The sequence below is a fragment of the Myotis yumanensis genome, unplaced genomic scaffold (assembly GCF_028538775.1).
Source record: "Myotis yumanensis isolate MYYU_CA2020_CCGP unplaced genomic scaffold, mMyoYum1.0.hap1 SCAF_5, whole genome shotgun sequence".
Taxonomy (NCBI): Eukaryota; Metazoa; Chordata; class Mammalia; order Chiroptera; family Vespertilionidae; genus Myotis; species Myotis yumanensis.
Genome location: NW_027223756.1, coordinates 78,512,819 through 78,540,611, shown reverse-complemented (window position 1 = coordinate 78,540,611; position 27,793 = coordinate 78,512,819). Strand labels below are relative to the sequence as shown.

The 27,793-nt window shown below is 55.7% G+C and overlaps 2 protein-coding genes across 6 annotated transcripts in view; both read left to right on the top strand.

Annotated features, from left to right (window-relative positions):
* Positions 1-7,431, top strand: part of PIP5K1C (phosphatidylinositol-4-phosphate 5-kinase type 1 gamma) — a 57,510-nt gene extending 50,079 nt beyond the window's left edge. For 3 of the 5 annotated variants that reach the window (XM_070415792.1, XM_070415791.1, XM_070415796.1), the window contains 4 exons: positions 267-390; positions 1,810-1,887; positions 4,117-4,200; positions 4,482-7,431. In XM_070415792.1, the coding sequence (XP_070271893.1) occupies positions 267-390; positions 1,810-1,887; positions 4,117-4,200; positions 4,482-4,484 (289 nt within the window). In that variant the 3' untranslated portion in view covers positions 4,485-7,431. The remainder of the gene's footprint in view (positions 1-266; positions 391-1,809; positions 1,888-4,116; positions 4,201-4,481) is intronic. The other 2 variants (XM_070415794.1, XM_070415795.1) reach the window with 2 other exon arrangements.
* A 2,316-nt stretch (positions 7,432-9,747) lies between these two features.
* Positions 9,748-26,142, top strand: CACTIN (cactin, spliceosome C complex subunit). Its single transcript, XM_070415790.1, has 10 exons — positions 9,748-9,950; positions 13,051-13,522; positions 17,292-17,387; positions 17,749-17,894; positions 18,871-19,033; positions 19,115-19,229; positions 22,186-22,378; positions 23,113-23,235; positions 23,360-23,643; positions 24,556-26,142. The coding sequence occupies exons 1-10, from the start codon at positions 9,775-9,777 to the stop codon at positions 25,044-25,046; spliced, it is 2,259 nt and encodes a 752-aa protein (XP_070271891.1). The 5' UTR covers positions 9,748-9,774; the 3' UTR covers positions 25,047-26,142.
* Positions 26,143-27,793: the final 1,651 nt, after the last annotated feature.

Sequence of the window (27,793 nt, the reverse complement as noted above, 5' to 3'; positions counted from 1 at the left end):
CCAGCTCTCTATAGAGGGTGCCGTGGGAGTAAGTGGCAAGGCCAGGCCAGTGTGTGTGCCTGTGTTGAGGGGAGAGGTCCAGGTAGGCCAGTTACACCCTGGGCCATGACAAAACGGGGGGTGTTCAGTTTTATTTGGCTTCCTAAGACTTGTCTCCGTGGTGACACACTGATGAGGGGGGGCAGGAGGGTGAGAGGGAGTGGGCGAGGAAAGGAGGGACTGCTGAGGGCCTGGCCCAGGACTCCCATGTCCTGCCCTGTCCCCAGGGTGGAGGCTTCCCCGGCCAGTACCTCTGCCATTGTTGTTGAAGCGGAAACCGCCAGCCAGGCTTCGGAGCCCGCCAGCCAGGCCTCGGATGAGGAGGACACGCCCGCCACCGACATCTACTTTGTAAGTCCTCCAGGGGCTCTCTCTCGTCACAGGGCCCTCGACCCACATGTGCTCATGCATGCACATTTGCTGACATGCCCACACACATTGCACACACTATCATACCCCTGTACACATGCACATGTGTACACGTGTTCACAAGCACACACGCCCACATTTGTACACGTGCACACTGACATGGACACGCTCACACACTCACATTTGAGAGGCACACACACACCTGCACATGTTCTTGCACACCACACTCACAGTGCTCTTACATGCTGACGGCACTCACGTGGTCTACTTTGAACACGTGCACACCCACGTGGCATGTGAGCTCCCCCCTCATACCCAGGCCAGGCATCCCAAGGCCAGGAAACGTCCCTGGGCCTTGCTCCCCAGACCCTGTGACCACTGCCTGGCAAGAGCCAAGGCCCCAGCTTTGCTACCCGGTCCCCCTGGGAATCACCCAGGTCCTCACGCTCTCAGCCCCAGTGGGCCCCTGGGTCCTGGGTCTGTGCTGGAAATGCTGTGGATCTTCTCCTGGGTGATGGGGTGGCTGGGTGGGCTCTGTCCTTAGGGGGCAAGGGAAATGTGGCAGGGGCAGGTGGGCCTCATGCCTCCGTCTTCCCTGGCCGAGGACATGCGGCTGTTCCTGAACAAGGCGGGGTTCATCACAGCAGGAAGGGGCCCTGTCCTGGAGACTAGGGCCTCCCTCCCAAATCTGGGGTCACCTCCCCCTTTACATCTCCTGTAGGCACAGATTAGATGAGCCGGGAGCCTGGGTGAGGTAGGTACCGGGTGGCCAGGAGCCTGCAAAGTCTAGTCCACTGGCCCTCGATGGTGGGTCAGGGGTCAGATGGCCCCAGTTGCAACAGAGAATGCCCGATACTGCAGCCCAGCTGCCTGCCCTCGTCCCAGACCTCCATTGTCATCTCTGCCTCCCAAGGGAAGGTGAGCTGCGGGCTGCCCACTGCCCTGGTCCTGGCGCCTGGCCTCAAACCTCCAGGCTTGGGTGGGCCGGGCCCTCTGCTGCTATCGCTGCTTCTTAACTACCACCACTTGCTGTCCTGAGCCAGTGCTGCTGGGTCACAGGGCCCCTGCCAGGAACTGTAGGGGGCACACTGTATGCTGTCCTCCCTACCAGCCATCATTTTCCCATCCCTGGGGCTTGACTTTTGTCCTGTTCTCTCAAATCATGTGTGAGGTGGTTGGGCTATGTCCTGTGAGTGGGTGGCTGGGCCACAAGGGGTAGCAGAGAAGGTAGAGGCCACAGTGTGACCCTGACACCCCCAAACACTCCTACTGCTTTGCCATTGGCTACCTGCCCCGCCTAGCACCCTCTCCACCTGACCTTCCTGACCTCAGCTGGATTCTGCATTCCTGTCCCCTCATCCTGTCCTCTCTTTGCCTCCTCCGCCCTTCCGGCCCACCCAGTTCACGGATGGGAGGTACTGGATTTACTCTCCCCGGCATCGCCGACTGCGGGCCATGACGCTGAGCTCCTCGGGGACTGTAAGTGACCACAGCAGGCCTCCAGGAAGCCCAGCCCCTGCCCCTCTGAGAAGGGACTTGGGGAAAATAATCATGATAACTGTGCAGGTGCCCTGCTGTGTGTGTCCTGCAGGGATGTCACTTAATCTCCTGTGAAGTTAGCATCAGTGGCCAGCAGGTGCACGGCTGGTGCTCAGCGGGCCTGGCCATGGTGGAATCTACATTTGAACCCCAGCCCCAGGCCACCTCTTCCCAGCCCTTCCAAGCGAGGGACAAGTCAGGTGGACACTTCTCATTCATTAAGACTTTCCTGCTGATGGCTCCCCAAGGGGCATCTGCCCTTCTGATGGGGATGGTCACATGGGTCAATAAGGGCCTGCAAAGCTGACTCAGCTACAGGAGAGAGGAGCTAGTATCTTCATACCCATTTCACAGATGGAATAACTGAGGCCTCTGCTCCTCAGGGAGCCCACAAGAGCACACAGTTTAAACAAATTCTGAGTCCAGCCTTTGTGTGCAGTCGACACTCATCCACCCAGTGGGACGCTATGTAGATGTCATGCAGCAGTGGCCTTATCAGTCCTGTTATCGTCGTTCTGAGCAATAAATGAAGGGCCCAGAGCCGCACAGTGTGAATGGGTGGAACAGGGTAAAGAACTGGAGAGAGTTTCTGTTCTCAAGAGGAGGCTCACACCACAGCCCCAACAGCAAGCCCCCTGCTTGCCACTGGGTGTCAAGACTACTTCACCACTCCCTCCTGCCACACTGTCCTCCCAGGATGGGGATGCCATCCCCCAGAGGTGACTTCATGACCCATCAGCTGGGGACACACAGCAGCCCCTAAGGGATCCCTGGGGGAGCAGTTTGCAGAGGTGCCTCGAGGGGGTTGACCTGGACTTTAAAAGACACGTGGGGCGTGGAAATGAAGAGGAAAGAGTGTCTCGGCAGGGGGCACAGTGGAAACGGAAGTGTGGAGGCTGGATGGGAAGACAGGAAGGCTGGATGAGTGGCAAGAAGGACCCTCAGGCCTGCAGGAAAGATGTGCCCTTGACCTAACTCTAATGGGGTCATCCCTAGTTTCTGGGTCCCTCCCTCCCCCAGACCCAGCTCTCTACAGAGGGTCCAGTGGGACCCTCTTTTCTCACGTTTTGAGTCCCAGCAGGGCAGCTAGGTCAGTGTCAATTCCTCCTGCAGCTTCCCTGTGCTGGGCACTGGGTACAAGCAGCCCCCAGACAGCCTGGCCCTGGCCTCCAGGGTCCCAGGTGGGCAGGGGAGGCGGAGCGAGTTGCTGCGGATGAGCAGGGGTTTGTATTGTGCCATAACCGTGTGAAGGAATGAGTGGGGCCTGCAGTAGTGTCTTGCCCTGCTGCCCTGTGTGCCTTTGTGCTAGGCCACAGATGGGCACAGGGGTCTGGCCTGTGAGAGCTGCAGGGAAGGTGGTGTTGAGCAGACGCAGAGGTTGGGGGAAGCAGCAAGTGGGCTCTGAGGGGCAGTGAGTGCAGGAGAGGTGGGTCTGGGGGCTTGTTGGTTGTGGCTGTAGTAGGTTTAGGGCCTGGGGACAGCCAGGTGGACATGGCCAGGGCAGGTGTGTGCCCAGGCCTGGTGCTCACAACAGAGGCTTGAGCCGGGGTAGAGGTCCTCAGGCCTCGGGGCTTTGAAGGCCAGGAGTGGGGGCTCCTGGGCGAGAGGAGGAAGAAAGAAGACAGCTGAGATGGGAACAGACCTGGCAGGGAAGCACGCCTGCCCCCAATCTGATGACAGAATGGGGAACCCCTTCCCCAGACACAGCTGGAAGAGCACTAGGCCACCTGCCACCTTGCACCTTCAAGCGCCCCCAGAGCTTGCATGGCAGGCAGGATCTGGGTTTGGGTGCTGCTGGGCTAGGTGTCACGGGTGGGCAGAGGAGGAGGAGGAGGAGGAGGAGGAGGAGAGAGGACAGCGGACAGCACAGTACACCAAGCTCCTGCCACCTTTGCTCCCCGCCCCGACTGCACTCACTGCTTCTGCTGCCCACCCTGCCTGCTCCGGCCACTCAACCCCGGTCCTGCCCATCTCAAGGCCCGTCCAGGTTGGGGGCAGGTCCCCATCAGGGAGAGGGCAGCCGGGGGCCGAGCTGCCCACTTGTCCTGCATTGGGGGTCCGCCTCTTTTATTTCTGTTTCTTCCTTCCTCCCTCTCACCTCTCTGGTGCCTCCTCACACCCTGCTCTTCTCTGCGCCCTTCCTGCACGTGCCGCCTGCCCGCCCTCCAGCCCACCGATGAGAGGAGCTGGGTGTACTCCCCGCTCCACTATAGTGCACAGGCCCACTCAGCCTCCGACGGCGAGAGCGACACAGTAAGTGTGCCCATGGCCTGCCAGCCTGGCCTACTTGGGGCTGAGAGCACCCCAAGGACAGAGGGGGAAACAGGTCTGGGCGGGAGGGGTAGGCCTGGGCTCTTCCTGTGTGGTGGCCCATGGGTAAGTATTTGGGGGTCTGTGTCCAGCCCTCATGGCACGTGGAGTCCCTGGCCTGAGGCATCAATGGTGGGGCCAGGCCCCATCATGGGAGGCCCAATGGGTGGGGGGGTCCAGCTGCGGCTCATCTCGCCCTCACCTGCCTCTCTTGCCTTCTGCAGTAATTTCTACGAATCACCAACCCATAGGAGTGGAGCGTACACTTGGCCAGCCCAGCTCGGCCCAGAGCACCGGAGATGCCACCTGGCTGCCACTGGATCTCACTCGCCCACACCCTCCCCTTGGCGATGGTCGCTGATGCTCCGGGCTGCAAAGCAATGACCCCGGTTCTGTCAACTACCTGCGCCTGTGATACTGTGAACCTTCCTGAGTTTCCAATCATGTATTTATTTTGGGTCCTTACTCTTTGCACAGAGACAGCAGCACACAGCTGCTTTTTTTACAAAAACAAAAAACAAAACAAAAAAAACCACAATGGGGAAAGAAGACACTTCATTCTAGGCACTTTTTGGTTCTTTGCTATGCTTGCATGTGTCTTGCTGAGAGAACAAGGCTCGTTGGCTTTGGGGACCTGTGACCCAGTGGTCCAGCCATTCCAGGTGAAAATCCTGCTGAGTGTCCGCAGGCACCGCCCTGCTCCGCCTCTGTCTGTCTTGGATGGGCACCTAGAAGAAGGGCCACCAGGTCCCCACTGGTTCCCAGGGCACCTCTGGAAGCCACACACCTGTGCCCAGCAGCTGCTCTCAGCTCAGGTTTGTGGGCCGGGTGCCGGGCATCTGTCCTTGGGGGAGGCCGCCTGGTGGCCTGGGGTGGCTCACCACCCTGCTGACTCCTCCATCTCTCAGTGTGTGTTTCACACCACCCCCGCCTCCCAGGTGACTTGGAGCAGAAATAGCCTGGCAGTGACTAGAATATGGACACACGGCCACCCCCTCTCTCGATGGAGCTCAGGGCTGTGGACGTCTCTCTCATCCATGTGGACCGCCTAGTGTCTGGAAGATAGGGCCCAAGTGATGGGAGACACCTTTTCAAAGAAGGATTTCCGAAACATCCGACTCAGAGGAGGCAGCTGGGCCCTTCGCCACAGGACTTCCGGAGAGCTTGTGTCCTGGAGCAGGGCCCTCCCCAGGGGCAGGCACAAGGCCTAGAGGGACAGACTCTCTGCAGCAAGAGTCCTCCCATGACGGGTGGGCAGCCTCTCTCTCATTTTTAAATGATGAAGACACCTGTGCAGATTAAAGGAAAAAATTCTTTAATGAAAAACAGTATTTTTATTTTTGTCATCTTCAACAGGGCCGGCCATTCCAGGGCCCCCCTGGGCGACCGCCAGGATACGCTGCTGTGTCCGGAGGGGCTGCTGTAGCCGGCAGCTTTGCAAAGTCTCTCACTCCTCCCCCTAGACACACTTCCACCCCCTGAGATGAAATGTCAGTGATGGCTGCCCCCTGCCCACTCTGTGGACCCCCGCCAGCTCGGGCCCACATGGGAACAGCTGGGAACTGGCCTGGAATAGAAGCCACATCTTTTGGAAGAATTTCTCCCCAGCCCCGGCCTCCCTGGTGGAGCCTGAGACAGCTAGATAACTCGCTGATCTCGGAATCTGACTTTTTGAGTCCTTTGCGAGCTGCATATACTGTTGCTGGTTCTTGCTATGCAGGTCCCTCCTCATCCCACCTCAGACAGCCTGCTGGAGGGAACCTGTTGATCTGGCTGCTGTCCACTCTTCCCTGGAAAACCAGGCTGCACCCCAAAGGCTCTCTTGCTGTCTGCGCAGGGGCAGCACCTCAGCTCTGAGCAGGGCCATGGGAGACTCTGTGCAGCCTGGGGAAGGGGACCCTCAGAGAATCCGCCAGAATAACCTGCAGGTAGCCCGAACAAGAAGCAAGACAGCATTCTCTCCCTACTGCCCAAGGAGCATTTGTCCAGACCCTGGGGAACACCCTCACCTGGATTTCAGACCAGTGCTGTCTGCAGACACTCTGGCCACAAATCACCAGTCTGTTCTGACCAGTCCCACCAAGAAGGCAGGCAGCCTGAGCAGGCAGACTTCTGGAGGACTAACAGGGACAGCTGCGTCACCCAAACACCAATGTGAGAGTCACCACCCAGGCCCCCAGAGGCTGGGCCCCAGAGACATCCTGAGCCCCAGTGGCGATGACCAGTGGAGCAGCACAGTCCTGGGGCAGTGGGCCCTGCGTCCAGGGCATCCTTGGTCAGTATAGAAACGAGCAAGGGAGTTGCCTGTGTGGCCCCATCAGGCCCCAGCCCCTGCTCGGCCCCTTGGGTGAATCACAGAACAAGTGCAGTGGTTGGATGCTGACTTGTAGGAGAAATTTGCAAACCTCCTGGACATGACATTTCTGTTTTTGTGTTAAGTCAGGAAGACCCCTTTGGAGACCCATTTTGTGTTGTATTCTTTGTCCCAGGACTGTGCTGATGGGAGGCATTTGTCCATTCTTTTCTGGGCAGGGGGGCAGGAAGGCAAGACCTTATTTATAACTGTAGTGGACCCATGGCCTTCCTCAGACCCCTGACCAGAAAGGCCTGGGCCAACCCACCCAGCCATCCCCCACCCGGCCCCCCAAAGATGGAAATCTGTAAATTGCCCCCGTTTCTCTCCTGACTCATCTCTGATGGCCGCTGTCGCTGAGAACATGGGCAGCGTCTGACTTGCTGTACTGTAAAAACGAAAGGCATTTCCTGAGGCTGACAAGGTAGAACCTTCTGTGTGTCCCCTGCCAGCCGCCTCTCAAACCCCCAACCCCCTCCACCACCTGGCTTAGTGCAATACTCCCATCCCTGATGGGGTCTCTTGCCATGGTACTGTCACCACAGCCCACGGTCCCCATCCCAACCTTGTTTTTATGGCTGAACTGATTTCAAAACACAACGAAACTGCAAACCTTGTGTGTCTTAATTCTCACCGGGGCTTCCGCGTGCTCAGCCCCGGGTCTGGTATGTGACAATCCAGAGCGCAGCCTCCTGGGCGCCTCTGTAACCTTACAGCCACTGCTGGCCCTGATAACACTCATATGCAGCCCCGGGCCCCACCCCTGCCACCCCTTCCTCTTTTTATGTTGAAGAGATCTCTAATAAATCGGGTAATACTCATCTACCGCCTCTGCCTCTCTGTGCGTTCCTGTGGTCTGGTTGGGAGTTTGAGGTCCCGCTTTGAACAAAACATAAACCCTCAGGAGATTTAAAATAACAACAGGACCCAAATGTCTTATTTTACTGACTGCTTTGAGAGAAACATTAATTTGTTGTTCCATTTATTCATGCAATCATTGGCTGATTCTGTGCCCTGACCGGGGATCAAACCCACAACCTTGGCATATCAGAATGACTCTCCAACCAACTGAACTACCCGGTCAGGGCCAGGACCCAAATGTCTTAATTGCCTTAATAGCTGTGGCCTCCTGGATTTCAGTTGACCTCGAAAAACTTTTAAAAGCTTCTGACATCATCCTAGCCGGTAGGGCATGTACCTTGGTTGCAGGCTCCATCCCTGGCCCCATACGAGAAGCAACCAATCTCTCTCACATTGATATTTCTCCCTGTGTCTCTCCTCCTCCCTTCCACTGTCTAAAAATAAATGGGAAAAATATCCTTGGGTGAAGATTAACAGAAAATAAAAGCTTCTGATATCATTGCAGCCCCGCTCAAAAGAACAAACACTCCCCAAAATGGCTCATATTGAGTAATGCATGGACCCCATTTAAAGGAAAAATATTTCTACCAGACTCCCAGTTTAAGAAGCACTGCGTTGAAAATCAGACCTGTCTGTGAGCGAGCCCTTGGAAACCCAGTTATAATCATAGATGCAGATGCAGAATGGCTCAGCTCACGTATAAACCAGACACGCAGATAATCTAGAAGGTGCTTTCCTTACAGTCAAATATTAAAATTCAAATACTCTCACAGATGCATCTGCATTTTGAAGATCTCAGGGCCTGGCCTCACTGGTTCAACCCATATCCCATGACAAGCAGGGTTGTCATCAGGGTGGCAAGAGATGGTCTGTTATTTCTTTTGGAAGACTTATTTTTTTTGTATATATTTACAATATAAGTACTAATTTGTTTTCATAGTATATATTCTTTAACAGTTTGCAAAAAGTTATCTAACATGGGACAGCAATTTCGTGTAAAGCCTCTATAGCAGTGGTTCTCAACCTTCTGGCCCTTTAAATACAGTTCCTCATGTTATGACCCAACCATAAAATTATTTTCGTTGCTACTTCATAACTGTTATGTTGCTACTGTTATGAATCGTAATGTAAATATCTGATATGCAGGATGGTCTAAGGCGACCCCCGTGAAAGGGTTGTTTGACCGCCAAAGGGGTCGCAACCCACAGGTTGAGAACCACTGCTCTATAGTACTGATCAAGGAAAAAATAGAACTATTTTGAGGATAAGGGATTCTAGAAGGAATCCTTTGGAAGACCACCCCACCTGGCACCTTGGTACCAAGCACAAGTAGAGCATACAATGCCAGCATTTGGGGTGGTGTTATGAAGCTATATTTTAAGATAAAGATTTAAAGAATTAGTTTAAAATACTAAGTACTATCCTCTGATGGGCTGGGAGAGCTTGGAGCAGCTCTTTGGGGTTCTCCAGATCTCCAAGCCTCTGGTCCTATCCCCTGACTCATCCTACCCACCAACTACCCTTAACAGCCAGTCCCACATTGATCCCTCCCATGGATCCCCAGCACCCACAGAACAAAGCTGGACCACCCAGTTCAAATTGCAGCTACCTCTTTGGGATCGAGGGTGTTAAAGTGACTTTCCCCTCTCTGAGCCTCAGTTTCCCCATCTATAAAATGGGTTGAATGGAAACTAAAAGAGTCATCCAAGATTTTTTTAAAGCTTAGTCCCTGAAGTACGTAACTATTCATTGGCGGATGGTGCAGCATAATGGTGACTCTTATAGAAGGTCAGCCCAACATCTCAGGCTTTTTAGTCTCCATCCAGCTCCTACTCTTTGTCATCTTGAGAGGTCGGGACTCGAACCTACGGTCTTGGGGCTTCCCCTCCTACACACGCCAGGAGTCCTCGCTCCCTGTATAGGCCTCCTCTTGGCCCCGCCCACAAGGCTCCACCTCCTCCCTGGACCCGCCCCTTCTTGGTCTCGTCTCTCCAAACCTCGCCCCACTAACAGTTCCGGCTGCCTCCCGTCCTGAGGGACGAGGACCCACGCGGGACTGCTCCTGGCACTGCCTGACGGGCGAGTCCCCGACAGTCCGGCTGGGGTCCGTCAGCGGACCACGTTTGCAGGAGCTGGGAGGTTGGTGACAAGGCGTTCGAGTCCCCGCGGATAGGGTGGCGGGATGGGGTCTCACCTCCCGGCTCAGGCTCGGACCGGGCAGCCCGGCGCGCGCCGCGGCGGAGGAAAGCCCCCGGCGCAGGACCCGGATATTTGTGTCTGCGCCGCCGCCATCGTCCCAGCTGATGGGTCGGGATACACGCTCGCGCTCGCGGTCGACGGGTCGTAGGAGTCGCAGGGGCCGAAGGCGGCGGAGCCGGAGCGGGAGTCGAAGCCGACATCGGAGCGGGAGCCATGGGCGGCGAAACCGGCGGCGCCGGGACGACGAAGGGCGACGGAGGCGGCGAAGCCGGGAGCGCAGGTGGGATCGCTGCGTGAGCCGCTCGGGATTCAGCTCCTGCCCTGGGGAGGGGTGACCCCCGAGTCCGTCAGGGAGGGCTTCCTGGGGAAATGGACGTCGGGCAGCGGACGGGAAGCGAGGGGTGTTTCAGGCAGGGCACGGGTGCTGGGAGGGACCGCAAGGAGCCCGGTTAGCGAGGCCGCTGACGCAAAGGTAATGAGATGAGGTCGTGCAGGTTCCTGTCGTGGTAAAGGGCTTGGCCTTCATTCGTAGGGGAGTGCGGGCCACGGGAGGATGGTGAACAAGGGCGTGACGTGGGCTGGCTTCCTTGGCAGAACTCTCTCTGGCTTTCACGTGCAGAAGGGACTGACCGGGGAGGAGGAGGAGGATATGCAGTTGTCCAGGCAGCAGATGATGGCGGCCTGCGGGAGGCACCAAGAGAAAGTGGGTTGAGTTTCGTTGATTTGGGAAGTGGAGGTGGGCGTGAGAGAGCTGTTGATGGCAGGTGCAGAGCTCAGGGACTCATAGGCCCCGGTCTCAGTGTCCCCATGGACCCCAGTCTTTCCTGCTGGCGATGGAACACCTTGCCAGGCTTGACCTGGGTTTGTTCCGGCGCAGAGGAGCCAGCACAGGGATGGGGACTGACTCCGGGACCTGGGTCCCAGAGCTGGCTCCGTCCCTAGCAGGATGTGACACGCAGGCTGTTCGCTTACCCACTGTGACCCCAAGTTTACTCACCTGTGTCCTCAGTATTTCCATGGGGACCCCAGATTTTCTCTCCAGACACTCATTGTCTCCCATTCCTTCAGCTCAGGAATTTTCAACCTCTTTGATCTCATGACGCACATCAAGTAATTACTAAAATTCTGCCGCACAACCAGGTTCGCCCCAGTGTGGGTTGTGTGCACTGTCCTGTTGGAGTTGAGTCTTGATTGCTGTTGGTGTCACTGGAAGGGATTGACCCCCAGGGCCAATCAGCTCCCAGGACCGGCTCCAACTACAGTAAAGGAGCTGCCGGCAGAAGTCAGCCTTATGGAACAGGACTTGCTTCAGTGGGGCTTTGGTGCTCACCGAGTCCACCCCTTTGGTGTGTCGTTCGTGGAGGTGGTAGGGTTGTAATCCAGCATGATCGGAAGCTGTCCATCAGGTGCACTGGCTCTGGGACCTCCCAAGAAGTGCAGAGTCAGCCACCATCTGTGCCCTGCCTGGGGCCACCAGGCACGAGTTACGGAGTGATCTGCAGATGGCTGCTACTTGTGTTGGGCTTGGAGGTGCTCAGGAGAGGCCACGCTGTGAACCAAGGCAGGCTGCTGCTAGAGCCGGGCCTGGGGCCACTTAGCAAGAGGCAGAGAGTATGCAGAGGCCAGCTGCTGCTGCTTTTAGAAATTGTAGGAAAATCCAGAACATAAGTCAGGGGAGGCCAGCTGTATGGAAAAGCCACTGGGAATGCTTGGGTGGGCCAGCAAGTTGGGTGGGGCTGGGTCTCAGGGAGTCACCAGGGTGGGCAAACAGTGCGAGCCAGATTGATGGAAACTCAGCTATGGCTCCTGCCTGTAGACTCTGGGGAACAGTGGCCTCTGCCAGCACTTTTGTCTGGTAGAAAACCGCACCCCCAACTCTTGCCCTGATGCCAGACAATTCTGTTCCTCCCCGCATGCCCCTGGTTCCTCTCAAGCTGCTGCCCCAGTGCTGGAGCTCAGAGGGAGTGAGTCCGAGTAAGTCCAGGCATGTGCCCTTTGAGAGGAACTGCCTGGGACTCCAGCAGCCCCCGTCTCACTCAGCCACAATCCCCACTCGTTTTTACAGCCAGAATGATGGGGACTTGTTTCCTGGCTTTGGAACCCTGGGCCAGGGGGGTGGCAGGGAGCTGGTGTGGGGCTGGGCTATGGAGGGGGACCTCCATAGTCAAGATTTACCTCCAGATATTTCATTGTATTGTTTTATTTTTTTAAAGATTTTTTTATTGATTTTTTTTTTTAGAGAGAGAAGAAGAGATTTCCATTCAACTAGATTTCAGGAGTTTCTGCATGATGGTTGTTCTATAGTTTCGCTGGTTTTGGGGTTTTTTAATGTGGTGGTTGGAGGATTCGAGTACGATGTTTACCTATGCCTCCATCTTGACTGGAAATCTCCAGATTTTTTGACGTGAGCTTAATAGGTGGAACATTTAACATACTAAAGATAGATTTAGTTTTTCCTCTCTCTGTTCAGAGACCTCCAAACACTAAAGAATCCACATCCCTAGGGGCTTGCCCATTCTGTTCCCTATTCCCAGTGCCCTTCCCTGGCCCTTTATTGCTGCCAGTTTTACTCCAGTTTTCTCCTACCCATCTGTTTGACTAGATTAAACACCACCTTCTCCGTAAGCCCTCTCTTGTCACCTTGGAAAGATCAGATCTGGTTCAAACTGGTTTGTGTGTGTGTGTGTGTGTGTGTGTGTGTGTGTGTGTGTTTTAAATATATTTTTATTGACGTCAGAGAGGAAGGGAGAGGGAGAGAGAATCATTGATTGGCTGCCTCCTGCACACTCCCTATGGGGGATCGAGCCTGCAACCCAGGCATGTGCCCTGACTGGGAATCAAACTGTGACCTCCTGGTTCAAAGGTCAACCACTGAGCCAAACAGGCCAGGTTGGTTCAAACTCATTGCTCTTGCACCATCCAGCTCCAGCCCATCTCCCTTCCCTCATCCCCTCACTCTTGCCCTCGCTTACTCTGCTCCAGCCATACAGGCCTCCTTGCTGTTCCTTGAACATGCCAAGTAAATTGTTGCCAGGCCTTTGCTCGTGCTGTGCCCTCTGCCTGGATCATCTTCCACCCGAATCTCCCTATAGCTCCCTTACCCACTTCTTCCAGGTACCTCCTCAGGGAAACCCTCTCTTACCTTTTGTCCCCTAATTTTACATCATTTCTTTCTGGTTCAAAGCACTATCCCATAACACACTGTGTGTTTCCTTGTTGATGTGAGCCCCACGAAGGAAGGAACCATCAATGTTTTTGTCGCTGCTATGTTCCCAGAACCTAGAACAGTGCCTGGCATACAGCAGGCGCTCACTAAACGTATGTTGGACAAATGGCTGACCAGCGAGCAATGAGCAAACCCTTTCGGATTTCCTTCCCAGGTCAGATTCAGAGGAAGACCAGTGGCAGCGGCGAGGAAGACAGAGCCGGAGCCCACAGCCACCTCAGTGGCGCTCACAGGACCAGTCCTCTCAGTCTGACTCAGGCAATGAGCGGCAGTGGCAGCACCAGGGCCGCTGGGCCCGCCGCCGGAGGACCCGCTCTTGCTCCTCCTCATCCAGCTCTGCATCCCCAGACCACTCCCAGAGCTCGAGGGAGGTGGCTGCGGCCCTGAGCCAGCAGCAGAACTTGCAGGAGCGGCTGCGGCTACGTGAGGAGCGGAAGCAACAGGAGGAGCTGATGAAGGCCTTCGAGACACCTGAGGAGAAGCGGGCCCGGCGCCTGGCCAAGAAGGAGGCCAAGGAGAGGAAAAAGCGGGAGAAGATGGGCTGGGGCGAGGAATACATGGGCTATACCAACACCGACAACCCCTTCGGCGACAACAACCTCCTGGGCACCTTCATATGGAACAAGGTGAGCCAGTCGTAGCCACGAAGTGCTTGCTGATTAGTTCTGTGTGCCATTCACAAATTTTTCCTGCCTTAGTGTTTTTACTTTGTATACGCTTTACAACTTCAATTTCAAGAGATGTTATTTAACACTCACAGCACACATTCCCAGACTGCATTTTGCCATGCAGAGTTTTTTTAAATATCTTATTTGCTGGGGTCCAATCCCAGCGGGTCCAGGGGTCCCCAAAGGTGTGGACGGAGTCGGCGAAGAAGCAATGACACGAAGACAGCCTTCAGTTGATCAGCAGCCTAGTCAGGACCTCTAGCCAGGATCTGTCACCAGGTTCTAGTCAGGTTCTCTTGCCATGTTCTATCTAGGTTCTGTCTCTAGGTTCTTCAGCCAGGTTCTCTTGCTAGGTTCTATTTCTAGGTTCTGTGTGTAGGTTCTGTATAGGATCTCCAGCCAAGTCCTGTCTCTAGGTTCTGTCTCTAAGTTCTGTGTCTCCTGTTGTCTTGTTACATCTGTATTTATACCAGTTGATTCCAATCCTATCAATCTCTATTCCAAAGGTTAGGGCGTTTCTTATCTCCATTCCAGGGAGTAAAGATTATGTAGCTTAACTACCCGCCTGGCACTTAATTAAGGGGTTGTATCCCCTCCCTAACCTCAGGGAAAGATCCCCACCTGGGGAAACAACCTTTCTCGGAGAGGTGACTTTGGTTAAAACACATCACGCTAAAGGGAGCAAACATATTAAGAACAGTATGCTATATATGCCAGGTCCATTGAAACATATGCTGTGTGGATGTTTCTTTCCTGCAGCGACTATGTCAAGCAGCAAGGATGGACCGGCTTCTGGCACTTATTGATTTTTTAAAATATTTTATTGATTTTTTAAACAATTTTTTATTGATTAAGTTATTACATATGTGTCCTTATCCCCACATTAACCCCCATCCCCCACCCCAACTCATGCCCTCACCCCCCTGTTTTCTGTGTCCATTGGTTAGGCCTATATGCTTGCATATAAGTCCTTTGGTTGATCTCTCCCCCTTACCCCCACCCTCCCCTACCTTCCCTCTGAGGTTTGACGGTCTGATCGATGCTTCTCTGTCTCTGGATCTGTTTTTGTTCATCAGTTTATGTTGTTCATTATATTCTACAAATGAGTGAGATCATGTGATATTTATCTTTCTCTGACTGGCTTATTTCACTTAGCATAATGCTCTCCAGGTCCATCCATGCTGTTGCATTTTATTGATTTTTTTACAGAGAGGAAGGGAGAAGGATAGAGAGTTAGAAACATCGATGGGAGAGAAACATCGATCAGCTGCCTCCTGCACACCTCCTACTGGGGATGTGCTCGCAACCAAGGTACATGCCCTTGACCAGAATCAGGACCCCTCAGTCTGCAGACCGACGCTCTATCCACTGAGCCAAACCAGTCAGGGCCAGAATCTATTTTATACACATACATACACTGGTTTTGTCAGGTTTTACTCTGTTAATTGTCTCTTGCAGTGTAACATTTCAGGCATGCTTTGACCCCCAAACCAGCCTAACCTCCATGTGACTGGAGACTAGGTTCTTAGTGTCACACACACAGGATGGGATTCCACAGTTACCCTCTGTCAGCTCAGAGCTGTCGTTTCATTCTTGAGATGAAAATTACGCACTGGTCATTTACCTGCAGCCATGGCCTCGGGCGCATAGCTGAAAACAACAGAATTTGTCTTTCACGTCTGGAGGCCAGAAGTCTGAAATCAAGGTGTCAGCAGGGCCATCCTCCCTTTGGAAGATCTGGGGAAGGATCTTTCCTGTCTCTTCCAGCTTCTGGTGGTTGCTTGGAGCAACCCATGGCTTGTGGCTCTATCACGCCAGTCTCTGCCTCTGTTGTCAGTAGCTGTCTTCCTTCTGTGTCGTTATCTTCATGTGGCGTCATCCTCTCTCTGTGTCTAAATTTCCCTCTCCCTGTAAGGACACCAGACATTGGATTAGGGCCCAGTCTAATCCAGTATGACCTCATCTTAACTAATTATATCTGCAGAGACTCTATTTCCAAATAAGGGCACATTCACAGCTTCCAGGTGTTGAGACGTGAACATACAGTTCAGCCCCACACAGCACCCGTCACTGGTGGGGAGGGAGAGGGCAGGGGCCACAGTTGAAGGCTAGGGCAGCTCCACTAATCGCCCATGCTCAGGCGTGGATTCTTACCAATATCTTGAACACAGAGTCCTTTTCACCTGAGCCTTTGTACTCACCATTCCTCTGCCTTAGAACACTCCCTGCCTCTTCCATGGCTGGTTCTTTCTCATTCTCCAGATCTCAACTGACATTGTCCCTCTTCGGAGAGGCCCTCCTGGTCCCCTTGGTCCCCCAGGTCTTCTTGATATTCTTTTTTTTTTTTTTTAATTTTAGTGATTTGAGATGGGGGGAGAGAGAAAAACATCGATGATAAGAATCATTGATCAGCGGCCTTCTGCATGCCCTCCACTGGGGATCAAACCCGCAACCTGGGCATGTGCCCTGACCGGGAATTGAACCATGACCTCTGGTTCATCGGTTCCGATGCTCAACTACTGAGTGACACCAGCCCGGCTCCCCTGGTAGTCTATCAGGGCACTGCCTCTGGGTTTCTAGCACTTTACTAACAAACTGGTACTGTGCACCTGCCAGGTGCTGGATCCTTTGTGACCCTGCGCACATATCCACAAGCGAAGGAAACAAAAATCACTGTCCCTGTGGTGCCAGCAGCCTCGAGGGGGAGACAAACTGTAATAAGTAAGTTGGCAAAGTACAAGAGGAGAGAACGAAGGCAGGCGTTGTGGTGCAGCAGTGACCACATCAGCAGGCCCAGCCCTGGCCGGTTGCTCAGTAGTTAGAGCATCGACCTGCGCACCAAAGGGTCTCAGGTTCCATTCCCAGTCAAGGGCACGTACCTGGGTTGCAGGTTCAATCCCTGGCCCTGGTCGGGGTGCATGCGGGAGGAAAGTAATCAGTGTGTCTCTTTCACATCAATGTTTCCCTCTCTCCCTGTCCCTGTCCCTCTCCCTCTCCCTCTTCCTCTCCCTCCTTCCCTGCCACCCACCCTACCTTCCACTCTCTCTAAAAATCAATGGAAAGAATATCCTCGGGTGAGGATTAAAAAATAATAAATAAGCAGGCCCAGAAAGGTCTCATTGCAAAGGTGATTTCTAAATACCCAGCCTAATTTATAATGTGTAGTTCCTGCCAAACTGAGCTCCACAGGGCAAGCTCTGTCCTAGGGCCTGGCACACAGTAGGCACTCAGTAAATTCGAATGAGCAAGCTTCTGTAGTCTGGGGTGTGCACATACGTGCTCAGGCATTTCTCCAGTGAGTCTTTCTCAGCCCAGCCTGGCCTTGGGGAGTTTGCCCCAGGGGAGGGCTTTGCCATACACAGCGGGTGCAGCTAGGTTTCTGTGTGAAACATGAATCAGCAGGTCCCAAGAGACTCCCATGACCCTGCAGGAGGGCCCAGCTGTCTCCTCGGTGCCTCAGCACATTTCACTGACAGTAGAGGGGTCTTTGTAGGTTGGATTGTAATAAAATTGATTGATTTGTGGGTGGGGATGGAGGGCGTCTTCTAGTGGAAGGCAGTGAGGGGTGCCCGGGCACGGGTCCTTCCTCTGAGCTTCACTCTCCTCAGCTGCAAAGCAGGTGCTGTGGTCCATTCATTTCGGTCTTTGTACATGAGTGTGCCGCAGCCTCCTCATGGGAAGTGCCAGGGAGGCCCCTCACCCAGCGGGCCTGTGCTGACCCTTGCAGGCCCTGGAGAAGAAGGGGATCAGCCACCTGGAGGAGAAAGAGCTGAAGGAGCGGAACAAGAGGATCCAGGAGGACAATCGGCTGGAGCTGCAGAAGGTGGGGCGCCTTTCCTCATAGGGGCTCCGAGGCTGGTTTGCCTTTGTTCAAGTCAAACAGAACCTGCTTGGCTTTCATGGAAAGGCTTGGCTTTAGGCACAGCTGCATCCAGGGCCCAGGCAGTGTCTCCAGCGAGCTGCTCCTCTCCACATCGGCTCTGCTGGCCTCTGGGCTTGACTCTCAGATGCTCCTCTCAGGGTGGCCTCTCCTGCCTAGGGTCTGTCGGGCTGGGGCCAGGCCTGGGGTATAGTCCCCATCCCAACCCTAGAGGATCCCATGGCCTGAGAGGGCACAGAGCAGGCCCCATGAGACCTCCCCATCATCCAGCTGTCCTGCTCTCATCCTCCCTGTGCATCCCCAGGTGAAGCAGCTCCGGCTGGAGCGGGAACGGGAAAAGGCCATGCGTGAGCAGGAGCTGGAGATGCTGCAGCGGGAGAAGGAGGCGGAGCACTTCAAGACGTGGGAGGAACAGGAGGACAACTTCCACCTCCAGCAGGCCAAGCTTCGGTGCGGGGGGCGGGGGGGGGGATGGGGGGGATGAGGGGGGCTGCCCACCACCACCCTTTGTTCCAATACCCTCTATTGCCTCCCTTCACCCACCAGCCTGCTTCTGGACTCAAACACATGGAGCTGGTTTCTGCCCCAGGGCCTTCGCACTTGCTATTCACGCTTTCTAGAACCCGCTATTCCACGGCTCCCCCTCACCCTTAGGGTTTTTGCCTAATGTGTTCTTGGGGGGCGCTCCCCAAGCCCCTTTCTGGCACTAGATCCAGTTTTGCGTGTACACTTGTTGCTGGTGGGCTCCCCCATTGGGCTGGGTGCAGAGGAGACCCCCGAATACACTGGCTCCATGTGCGGAACTGCGCAAGCTGAGTGGGAGTGTTCTGGGCCCTGGGCCTCACTAACTGTGCTAGTCCCTTCACCTGCAGCCCACAGGCGTTTGCTCATCAGCTGTGTTTATAGAGAAGGAAGATGAAGCTCCTGGGGGTTGAGTTATCTGAGGCCACATGGGTATCTGAACCTGCGCCCCGGTGTATGTGCACCCGGAGCCCACCCTCTCGCGCTTCTCCCTGCCAGCTACACCAATCCTGGCCAAGGGCTTGGACCTTCCTGATCGTGGGGCCCCTTATGTTAGACTAGGGTCAGCCTCTGCCATGTGTCCCTGGGGCACAGCACTGAGGCTCTATCTTTCAGCCTGGGCAGCCCGTCCATTGAGAAGTGGTCCTGTCTGTCCCTCTGGCTCCCCTCTCACCTGCTGCTCTTCAGACCCCATGTTCACGCCTATCCCTCTCTGAGCCTGTTTCTCCTCACTAATCTGCCTTACTTCTCCACCTGACGCCTCCTCTTTCAGGAAGCCTTCCTTGACTACCACCCCCTGCCGGCAAGGCTCCTACCCTAGCTCCCACACTGGTCACCCCCCTTGGCAGGATAATGGGAGGGAGGTCACGTCCTGGACTCTAACACCGCCCCCTTCTCCCTGCAGCTCCAAGATTCGAATCCGGGATGGACGGGCCAAGCCCATCGACCTGCTGGCCAAGTACATCAGCGCCGAGGACGATGACCTGGCTGTGGAGATGCACGAGCCTTACACTTTCCTCAATGGCCTCACGGTGGCTGACATGGAGGACCTGCTGGAGGATATCCAGGTACCACCCGGCCCCACCACCCACACCCTGGCCTCCCCAAGACTGTGCTTTCCCCTCACCCCTGTGTGCCTTCGCCTCCAGGTGTACATGGAACTGGAGCAGGGCAAGAATGTGGACTTCTGGCGGGACATGACCATCATCACGGAGGATGAGATCTCTAAGCTCCGCAAGCTGGAGGCCTCTGGCAAGGGCCCAGGTAACCCAGGGCCAGCGCTGACCCCAAGCTGGCTGACCAGAAAGACACCAGGGTGTGCTTTGGGGGACATTTCTGCATTGGTGGGAGTTGTCATGGGGACACATCTGCATTGGTGGGGGTTGTCATGGGGACACATCTGCATTGGTGGGAGTTGTCATGGGGACACATCTGCATTGGTGGGGGTTGCCATTGGGGGTGGTTCCACGGGAAGCTAACCTTAGCTGTGCAGACATCAGTTTCTTTGGACTCTCCACAGCCCTCTGGAGGCCTCTGTGGGAGCCACCAGGGGGCAGCGCTGAGCAGCGGGAGCCCCAGGTCCTGGGCTAAGGACTCTCCCGGATGAAGCGGCAGATGAAGGGGCTCCTTTAAATGATCCCTGGGCAGCGCAGGCTTCCCTGGGAGCAGGACCAGAAGGGTTTTGTTTGGGTTTCAGGTTTTCTCCCAAGACTCAGTGTAAGAACAGGACCCAGCTCTGCTTGCTGGGAACCCCATGCAACCCCAATCTGTTCAATCTGGTGTTCTCTATAGCTCAGTTTTCTTTTCATCTAATTGACTCCATGTGTACATTCAAAGGGGAAATGAACTCCCCAGACATGGTCCATTGTCCCCTGGGGGCAGAGTGCCCTGGTTGAGAGCCTCTGCTCTGAAAGCTCATGACCAGCCGCAGCAGGCCCGCCCTCCAGCCCCTCCAGCCACCGGCTTCAACCGTCTCCAGCTTCTGTGGCCCTCACGTCCCTGTTGCCACTTCATCCTTCATCACCCACTTGGTGGCTGAGGATGTGAGCCCTCCCCTCCCCTCCCCCTGGCCTGTGTAAATGTCATTTGAAGCTCAGATGTGGCTCGGGACAATTTCCTTCCTCTTAGGAAAGGATAAATATCCTTTATTTTTGTAAATGGAGTTTTGTTTCTCACGTCCTCTTAGCAGTTACATCCTGCAGTAACTTCCGGAGAAAGGAAGAGAAACCCTTGTCAGAAGCGGTGTCAGGAAACCTCCTTGGGTGGCAGTGGGACTGGGTGTAGAGCTGGTTGGAAGGGTGCTGGGAGGCCCTTGGACAGAATAACAGTTAGGATCAGTGCAAACCCAAGCCAGCGAGCAGCTCAGTGACCTTGGCTGGTCAGCTCCCTCCTGGGTGCTCAGTTGTCCCTTTCGTTGCATGGGGATGATAAGACCCCTCCAGGAGGGTAGCCTGGAGAGAAAGGAGTTAGTGTTAGCTCTGGAATAGCCCCTGCCTATGTGGCGCTGACTCCACCCCCGTCCCCCGCCTTCCAGCTGGACGTGGGCAGTGCTCAGACACATCGAGAAGCCGATCGGGCCTCCTCCTCCTTGTTCCGGGCCCTTTCTCTCCCACCCCAACACAGTGGCCCCTACCCCCCCCCCCCTTTTTTTTTTAACGACAGGGAGGCAGAGGAAGAGAGAAATAGAAACATCAATGACGAGAGAGAATCACTGATTGGCTGCCTCCTACACAACCCCTACTGGGGATCAAGCCCACAATGCAGACATGTGCCCTGATGGGGAATTGAACCATGATTTCCTGATTCATAGGTTAACGCCCAACCACTGAGCCACGTCAGCCAGGTACACATCTCCCGTTTTTGTGGTTTGTGCCCTCATCCTGGTGGGGCACAACCTGCTGTAACTTCTGGAGGAAGGGAGGTGCAGTTCTTTGATGTCCTGTGTGTCAGGAAATGTTCTTTCTTCCTCCGCTGGTGGCAGCGGGGCTGGTATAGACTTCTTGAGCAGGTATTTCTTCAGAGGCTGAAGACGGACCCCGCCCCACTGGCTGAAGGGACATCCCACTGGTCTGCCCATTTCCAAAGCTCTACCAGTGGCTGTTCAGGTGGCATCCAAGCCTAAGACATGGCTTCCTTTAAACATGACTTAGAGCTCCTAGCTTCTGTGGGAACGGCACCAGCAGGGCTGTTCATTCGGGTTGTAAGTGTTCACTGGTTGCTCCATCTATTTGAGTGAGTGCAGAAGTTGGCTCTGCTTGGCCTGGGAAGGGGGTTGTTGCCAAATTTGGTTTTGGACCTATGTTATTTCTGGGCCTGCCGTAGACCAAGGGCAGGCTATCGGCCCATAGGTTGACCATTGAGGCCAGCACTGCTAAGGGTGACACAGGTACACAATGAAATGAAGGGGCTGAACCTTTAGGTGCTGATTACGGGGTCCAAGGTTGGTTGGCTACAGGGACTTGGGTCCCTCTCAACCTTATCAGATCAACTGTGACCATGTGTCCACGACAGTGGTTCTTAAATTCTGCTTTCACGCAGGGAGCATGAGCTTGTCACCCAGTTCCTTATTCACAGCAATGGGAAGCCCAGGGAGGTCCCTGCCCTCAGGAAGTCACATACTGGGTGTGCAGGCCAAGGGAGCAATCTGGTAGAAGGTACATTCTTGCTGAGTGCTGAGGATGGGTGTTACTGATGGAAACTACCCCATGTGCAAAGGCCCTGGGGCAGGGGCAGGCCTTGGCATCTTTGTAAACAACAAGGAGCCTGGTGTGCCTAAGCATGTAGGCTCAGGCAGTATCTGGCCCTGTCCTTGGCCCTTCAGTCTAGGGAAGGGACATGTCCTTGGGCCTGCAGCCCATGGTAGATACTGGAACAGATTTCCCTACAGGACAGAGGGACCTGTTTGTCTCGGGGCAGCGCCTGAGAAAGGAGCAGTTTTTCCTGCTGTGGTGGAGTGTCCTCTGTGCCAGGCACAGCACAGTGCTCACATGCATGGTCTCACCAGGCTTCATAGAAGGGAAAACAGAGGCCCAGGGAGAGTGAGCCACTTGCCTAAGATCACACAGCTGGGACTGGCATAACATAATCTGAATTCCAAACAGCTACCAGGCAAACACTCTTGGCTCTTCTTTGTGGTTTTGGGAAGGGAGTGGTGGGCAGGGTTGGTAGACTGGGTACCTGGGTCCAAGCCTGGTGTTGAGTGGCCCCTGCCTCACCGTAGGCGAGCGACGAGAGGGCGTTAACACCTCGGTCAGCTCCGATGTGCAGTTGGTCTTCAAAGGGAAGACGTACAGCCAGCTGCAGGTCATCTTCCAGGGTATTGAGGGCAAGATCCGGGCCGGGGGCCCCAACCTAGACATGGGATACTGGGAGAGCCTCCTGCAACAGCTGCGTGCCCACATGGCACGTGCCAGGTGAGTGGGCAACAGGCCTCAACCAGGCACTGTACTGGGTGGATGGGTCTTGTCCCTCTTGGGATCTCGCCTAGGGTACAGGAGTCCCCTTCATCAGGCCTGCTGGGTAATCTTGGGGGCCATAGATCAGGACCCTGGCCTCTGGCCCCCGCTGTGCTCAGGAAGAGCTCCTCGTTCCCCCACCTGGAATCAGGGGCCCTGGGAGTCGGGCAGGGCCTCCCACAGTGGCCTTCCTTACAGCCTTTCCCAAGAACCTGGTCTTGGTTTCACTTAGGGTTAACAGGCATCGCAAGAAGCCCCCAGGCTGCCTGTCCCCCCCTTCTGCTGGCCCCACACACCCTGTGTACAAATTCTCAGCGTGCTTGGCACTGCTGTGTAAACACAGCGCCTGCCTGCCACTGACTGTGTACTCGCCTCTAAATTTATCTTCTCTGCCTGCTCCGCCTCTTCCCTGCCCAGCCCTGTGTTATGTGAATACCCTGCTATAGGGGCTGCCCCCTGCCCCGGGCATGGGGTAGTTCTCCAGGGTTCCTGACCTCAAGTCCCATTTTTATGGCCAAAGCCTTGACCCTGGAATGGCCGTGCTGGGCTGGAGCCCCAGCTTGTGCGTACCCACTTACTGCCCTCTCAACCTCTTGTGTCCTAGCAGCAAAAGGAGGGTCATGAGAAAGCCTGAGGGAGGCTGGGGTCCCCTCCCCCACCCAGTCAGGGTGACCCCCTGGCCCGTGTTTCAGGCTTCGCGAGCGGCACCAGGACGTGCTTCGGCAGAAGCTCTACAAGCTGAAACAGGAGCAGGGCGTGGAGAGCGAGCCGCTATTCCCCATCCTCAAGCAGGAGCCCCCGTCTCCTGGCCACAGGTAGGCCCAGCCCGGAAGTTCCCCTTCCTCGCCTGGGGCCCAGGATGAACCCCACACACACTTCTGGGGGGGTCAGGGCAGCCGCCCACCCAGCCCAGCCCAGCCCTGCCTTCTTTCCTTGAAGCCTGGAGCCTGAGGACCAGGCCCTGACCCCCCCAGGGCCCTCCTTGGAGGGTGGCCCCGTGGAGCCTGAGGCAGAGGAGGCCACACCGGCAGAGGGTGAAGCAGAGGGGGAGGCCGTGCTCATGGAGGAGGACCTGATCCAGCAGAGCCTGGACGACTATGATGCCGGCAAGTACAGCCCCCGGCTGCTCACGGCCCATGAGCTGCCCCTGGACGCCCACGTGCTGGAGCCTGACGAGGACCTGCAGCGCTTGCAGCTGTCGCGGCAGCAGCTCCAGGTCACAGGTACTCACCAAACGAGGCAGCTGAGTGTGTGCTGTAGGGCTGCGGGGGCCGGGGCCAACCAGAGGACTTGACGGTGATCTTGTTTCTGTCCCCCTCCCTCCCTGTCTGTGAGCATCCATCCGTTGGTCTACTCACTCACTCACTCATTTGGGCTTGGGGACTGGCTGGCCCCAAGGATAGAGGGATGGTGGTTTTTGTGGGGGGAGGGGTCGGGGGTTGTTTTGGTTTTTTGTTGTTGGTCTTCACCTGAGGATATTTTTTCCTTTTTTTTTTTTTTTTTTTTTTTTTTGTCTAAAGAGAGTAAAAGGGAGGGCGAGGGGAGAAATAGAGAAAAACGTTGTGAGAGACAACATCTATTGGTTGCCTCCCACACGCTCCCTGCCCAGAGTTGGGGATTGATTGAACCTACAACCAAAAAGGTATGTGTCCTTGCCTGGAAATTGCACCCACAACCCCTCAGTGCGCAGGCTGATGCTCTAACCACTGAGCACAACAGGCCAGGGCAGTGGTTGGTTTTACATCCTGTGCCCAGCCCTGCTGTGAGCTCCTTATGCTACTCACTGAGGGGGCCCCTCGCCCCCTGAGCTACCGTTGTCCTGGGTACAGAAGGGGAACAGCCTCAGGAAGGCCCTGCCCGGGGTCCCCTGGCCGGTCTCTAACTGCAGGCGCTCCGGCCACTCGGCGGGATGCATATGCTCGGTGCCCACACTGGGAGGACAGTGAGCATAGAGGGCGGAGGATGTGGCACTGGGCAGGCAGGGCAATGGGGAGCCAGGGCCTGCCACTCCCTGTGCCTGACCCTGAGCCTCAGTTCTTCTGTGAGAGGCCTAGTGGGGCGGGGAGGCTCAGGCTGCCCTCTCACCACCTGGGGGGCCCGGAAACGAGCTCAGTGGCGCCTCCCTCGTCCCACAGGCGATGCAAGTGAGAGTGCGGAGGACATCTTCTTCCGGCGCGCCAAAGAGGGTATGGGCCAGGACGAAGCACAGTTCAGCGTGGAGATGCCCCTGACGGGCAAAGCCTACCTGTGGGCTGACAAGTACCGGCCTCGCAAGCCACGCTTCTTCAACCGTGTGCACACGGGCTTCGAGTGGAACAAGTACAACCAGACACATTACGACTTTGACAACCCACCGCCCAAGATCGTGCAGGGCTACAAGTTCAACATCTTCTACCCCGACCTCATCGACAAGCGCTCCACCCCCGAGTACTTCCTGGAGGCCTGCCCCGACAACAAGGACTTCGCCACCCTGCGCTTCCACGCCGGGCCGCCCTACGAGGACATCGCCTTCAAGATCGTCAACCGCGAATGGGAATACTCCCATCGCCACGGCTTTCGCTGCCAGTTCGCGAATGGCATCTTCCAGCTCTGGTTCCACTTCAAGCGCTACCGTTACCGGCGGTGATGGCCCTGCGTTTCCCCCGACCACCTGACAGGAGTGTTAGGCTGGCAGCCTTCCCTGGCTGGTTCACGGCCCACCTCCAGCTGGGCCTTCCCCTCGCAGCCTCACTTTCCCTGTGTGAACAGCAAGTCACCGTGGAACTGCCTCAGAGGCTTGAGGGAGGACGGGATGGCTGGCCCAGGATTCTGACATGCAGGAGGGGCTGCTGGGGGGACTCTTTGAGCCCAGGGAACCCAGCAAGTGTCAACCAACCTCCCTGTCCACATGGGCAGAGTGAAGCCCAAGTCCCATCTTAGACAAGCCCTGCAGTGCAGGCCTGGCGGGGGCGGGGGGCGGGGAGGACAGCATGGGGCCCAGACATGGGGTACCGAGCTTTTGAGGAAATCCAAGTTCAGAGCGTTGATGGGCCCTTGGACATAGCCGGCTGTTGCAGGGCCCACACTCCTGGCCCTTTCCCAGCGGCCTCCCTCAGTGCCCACACCAGTGGGACCCGGACCCTTGTGGTGCATGTTCCAAAAGAGACCATTTGAGGGACATGCTACCCACCTCACCCCTGGTGCTGGCTGTGGGTCAGTCTCTCCCCAAATGGGCATGAAGGACACACCCACCATCAGATCTAGGAGCCAGGGGCCACTGAGAAGTCCTTCCACAGCCACTGAGCACCCAGGAGGCAGCCTCCATGGTGCAGCTGCGAGGCCCGATCTGGCCTGGGTGTTCCCCTCACCTCAGAACAGCTGTGTTCTTCGAGGCCACCTCCCAGCCACCACAGAGCTGCCTCCGTGTTCCTGTTTCAGACGAGGACAGTCACTCACCCATAGTCAGACTGTCAGCGGTACAGCGGGCCAACCACCCAGAAACATTGCTGCTAGCGCTCTGTTATGAAGACATTTCCAGCCTAAAGGGCAAGAACCGGCACCAAACCCTGAAGTGCCACCTCCCGGCTCCTCAGGCAGCCCCGCCAGTACCCCATTTCATCTGGAAATATTGAGGTTGTTTATCTAAAAAGACTTTTTTAGGTGGGGAGGGGAAATCTTGTTTATTTTCATTTATTTGGTCTACTCAGTACATTTTTAAAAAATAAATGCTCTATTTTAGAATACTTGTAGATTTTCAGAAATGCTGAAAACAGTTCTACACCCACATCCAACTGTCCCATTGTTAACATCTCCTGTAACCGCGGCATATTTGTCACAAAGACATGAAACCCAACCAAGAAGACCTTTTAAAAACAACCACACCTAAAAATAGTTCCTTAGGAAGCTTCTTGTAGTCGGCTTCCTCCATCCGTGCCTCCGGCCCTTCAGCCTCTCCTCCCGTTAGAAGGTTGTCATCGGACTTGACCGTGGATTCTGGGAGGTGAATAGTTGCTCACCTAAGCCAGGGGCTCACTTGGGGAAATGCATCCTGTTAAGTGGCACCCTCCACACTGCAGACCCTGGCCCACCCACCCAACCTGGTCCAGGATGGAGAAGGGCCATGTGGCAACATAAGGACTATTTCTGTCCCTTCAGAATCACCAATTGATTGACAGAGCAACCTTAGGATCCCTGGCAGCCACTGCCGAGTGGCCCATGGCTTGCTCACCTGTCACTGAGTGCAGGGCAGACCCTGGAGGCACTTTGGTCAGGATACGGTAAGGCCCACTCTGCTCAGCATGGGCTGTGTGCCTCTGCTGCCGCCCAGCCCTGACCTCACACCAGCTCTGTACAACGGCTCTTATGTCCATTTGGCAAAACAGGCTCGTGGAGGCCCACATTTGCAACCCTAGAAAGTGGCAGTCAGGGTTCAAACCTGGATTTCTCTAATTTGGAGAACCCCACCTCCCTGGCCACCACCCATGTCCCAGCCTGTTTCTCCACCTGCCCCCAGAGGAATCCTCCCAACCCCAGCGTCCCAATTCCTCTTCCTCACGTCACGCCTGTGATCAGACAGTGTCCACCCTAAGGGGGAAGGTGGCATCCGCCCGACTTGCTAGGTGTGTTTAGCCAGGAGCCCCTAGTCTGGAGGGAGGAGAGGGGCTCAGACACTAGCAGCCCAAGGAGCCCGGCTGGGGCCGGGGGAAGGCACCGGGTCTGAGGGACCTCAGGAGGGACACAAGGCTTCCTGGAGGGACCGCTGGGCAGAGGAGAGTTGAGCCTGCCTTGCAGGGGGGAGGGCTGCAGGTCCCCGCAGGGCAGGGCTGAATGCACGCCCAGGGCACTGGGGAACCACTCAGGTGAGGGAGCTGAGCAGGGACCCGAGCTGGGTGTCAAGGGGACCCCTCGGGCAGGCTGGAGGCACCACACCCATCCAGCTGCCCCATCACCCCACCCTGGCCCAAGGACCACCAGTGTTTCTTAAGCTAACCCCATCCACCACTCCAGTTTCTTCCTGCCTTCAGCTGTCCAAATCTAAGAATAGATGCTCCCTGCCTGGCCCCCACCGGAAACCACAGCCATGGGGGGCACATCCTAAGCCTAGCCTCTGCTCCCAACATTTGCTCCCACCCTACCCCGGCCATCTCAGTGTCTCCCAGGCCTCCCGTGTGCCCATTGAGCTAGGAGGGGGTAAATAGACCTGAAGATCTCCCGCCACCAGCCCAGGAGGTGGAGGAAGACCAGAGCTCACATTCAAATCCCACCTACCTGTGCCCTTGGCCATTTCATTTCCTCCCTCTGGCCTCAGTTTCCCCATTTATAAAATGAGCATCTTCACCTCCTGCATTGCAGTGAGATCCAGACAAGACTAAATTCCCAGTCAAGCGTGCATCT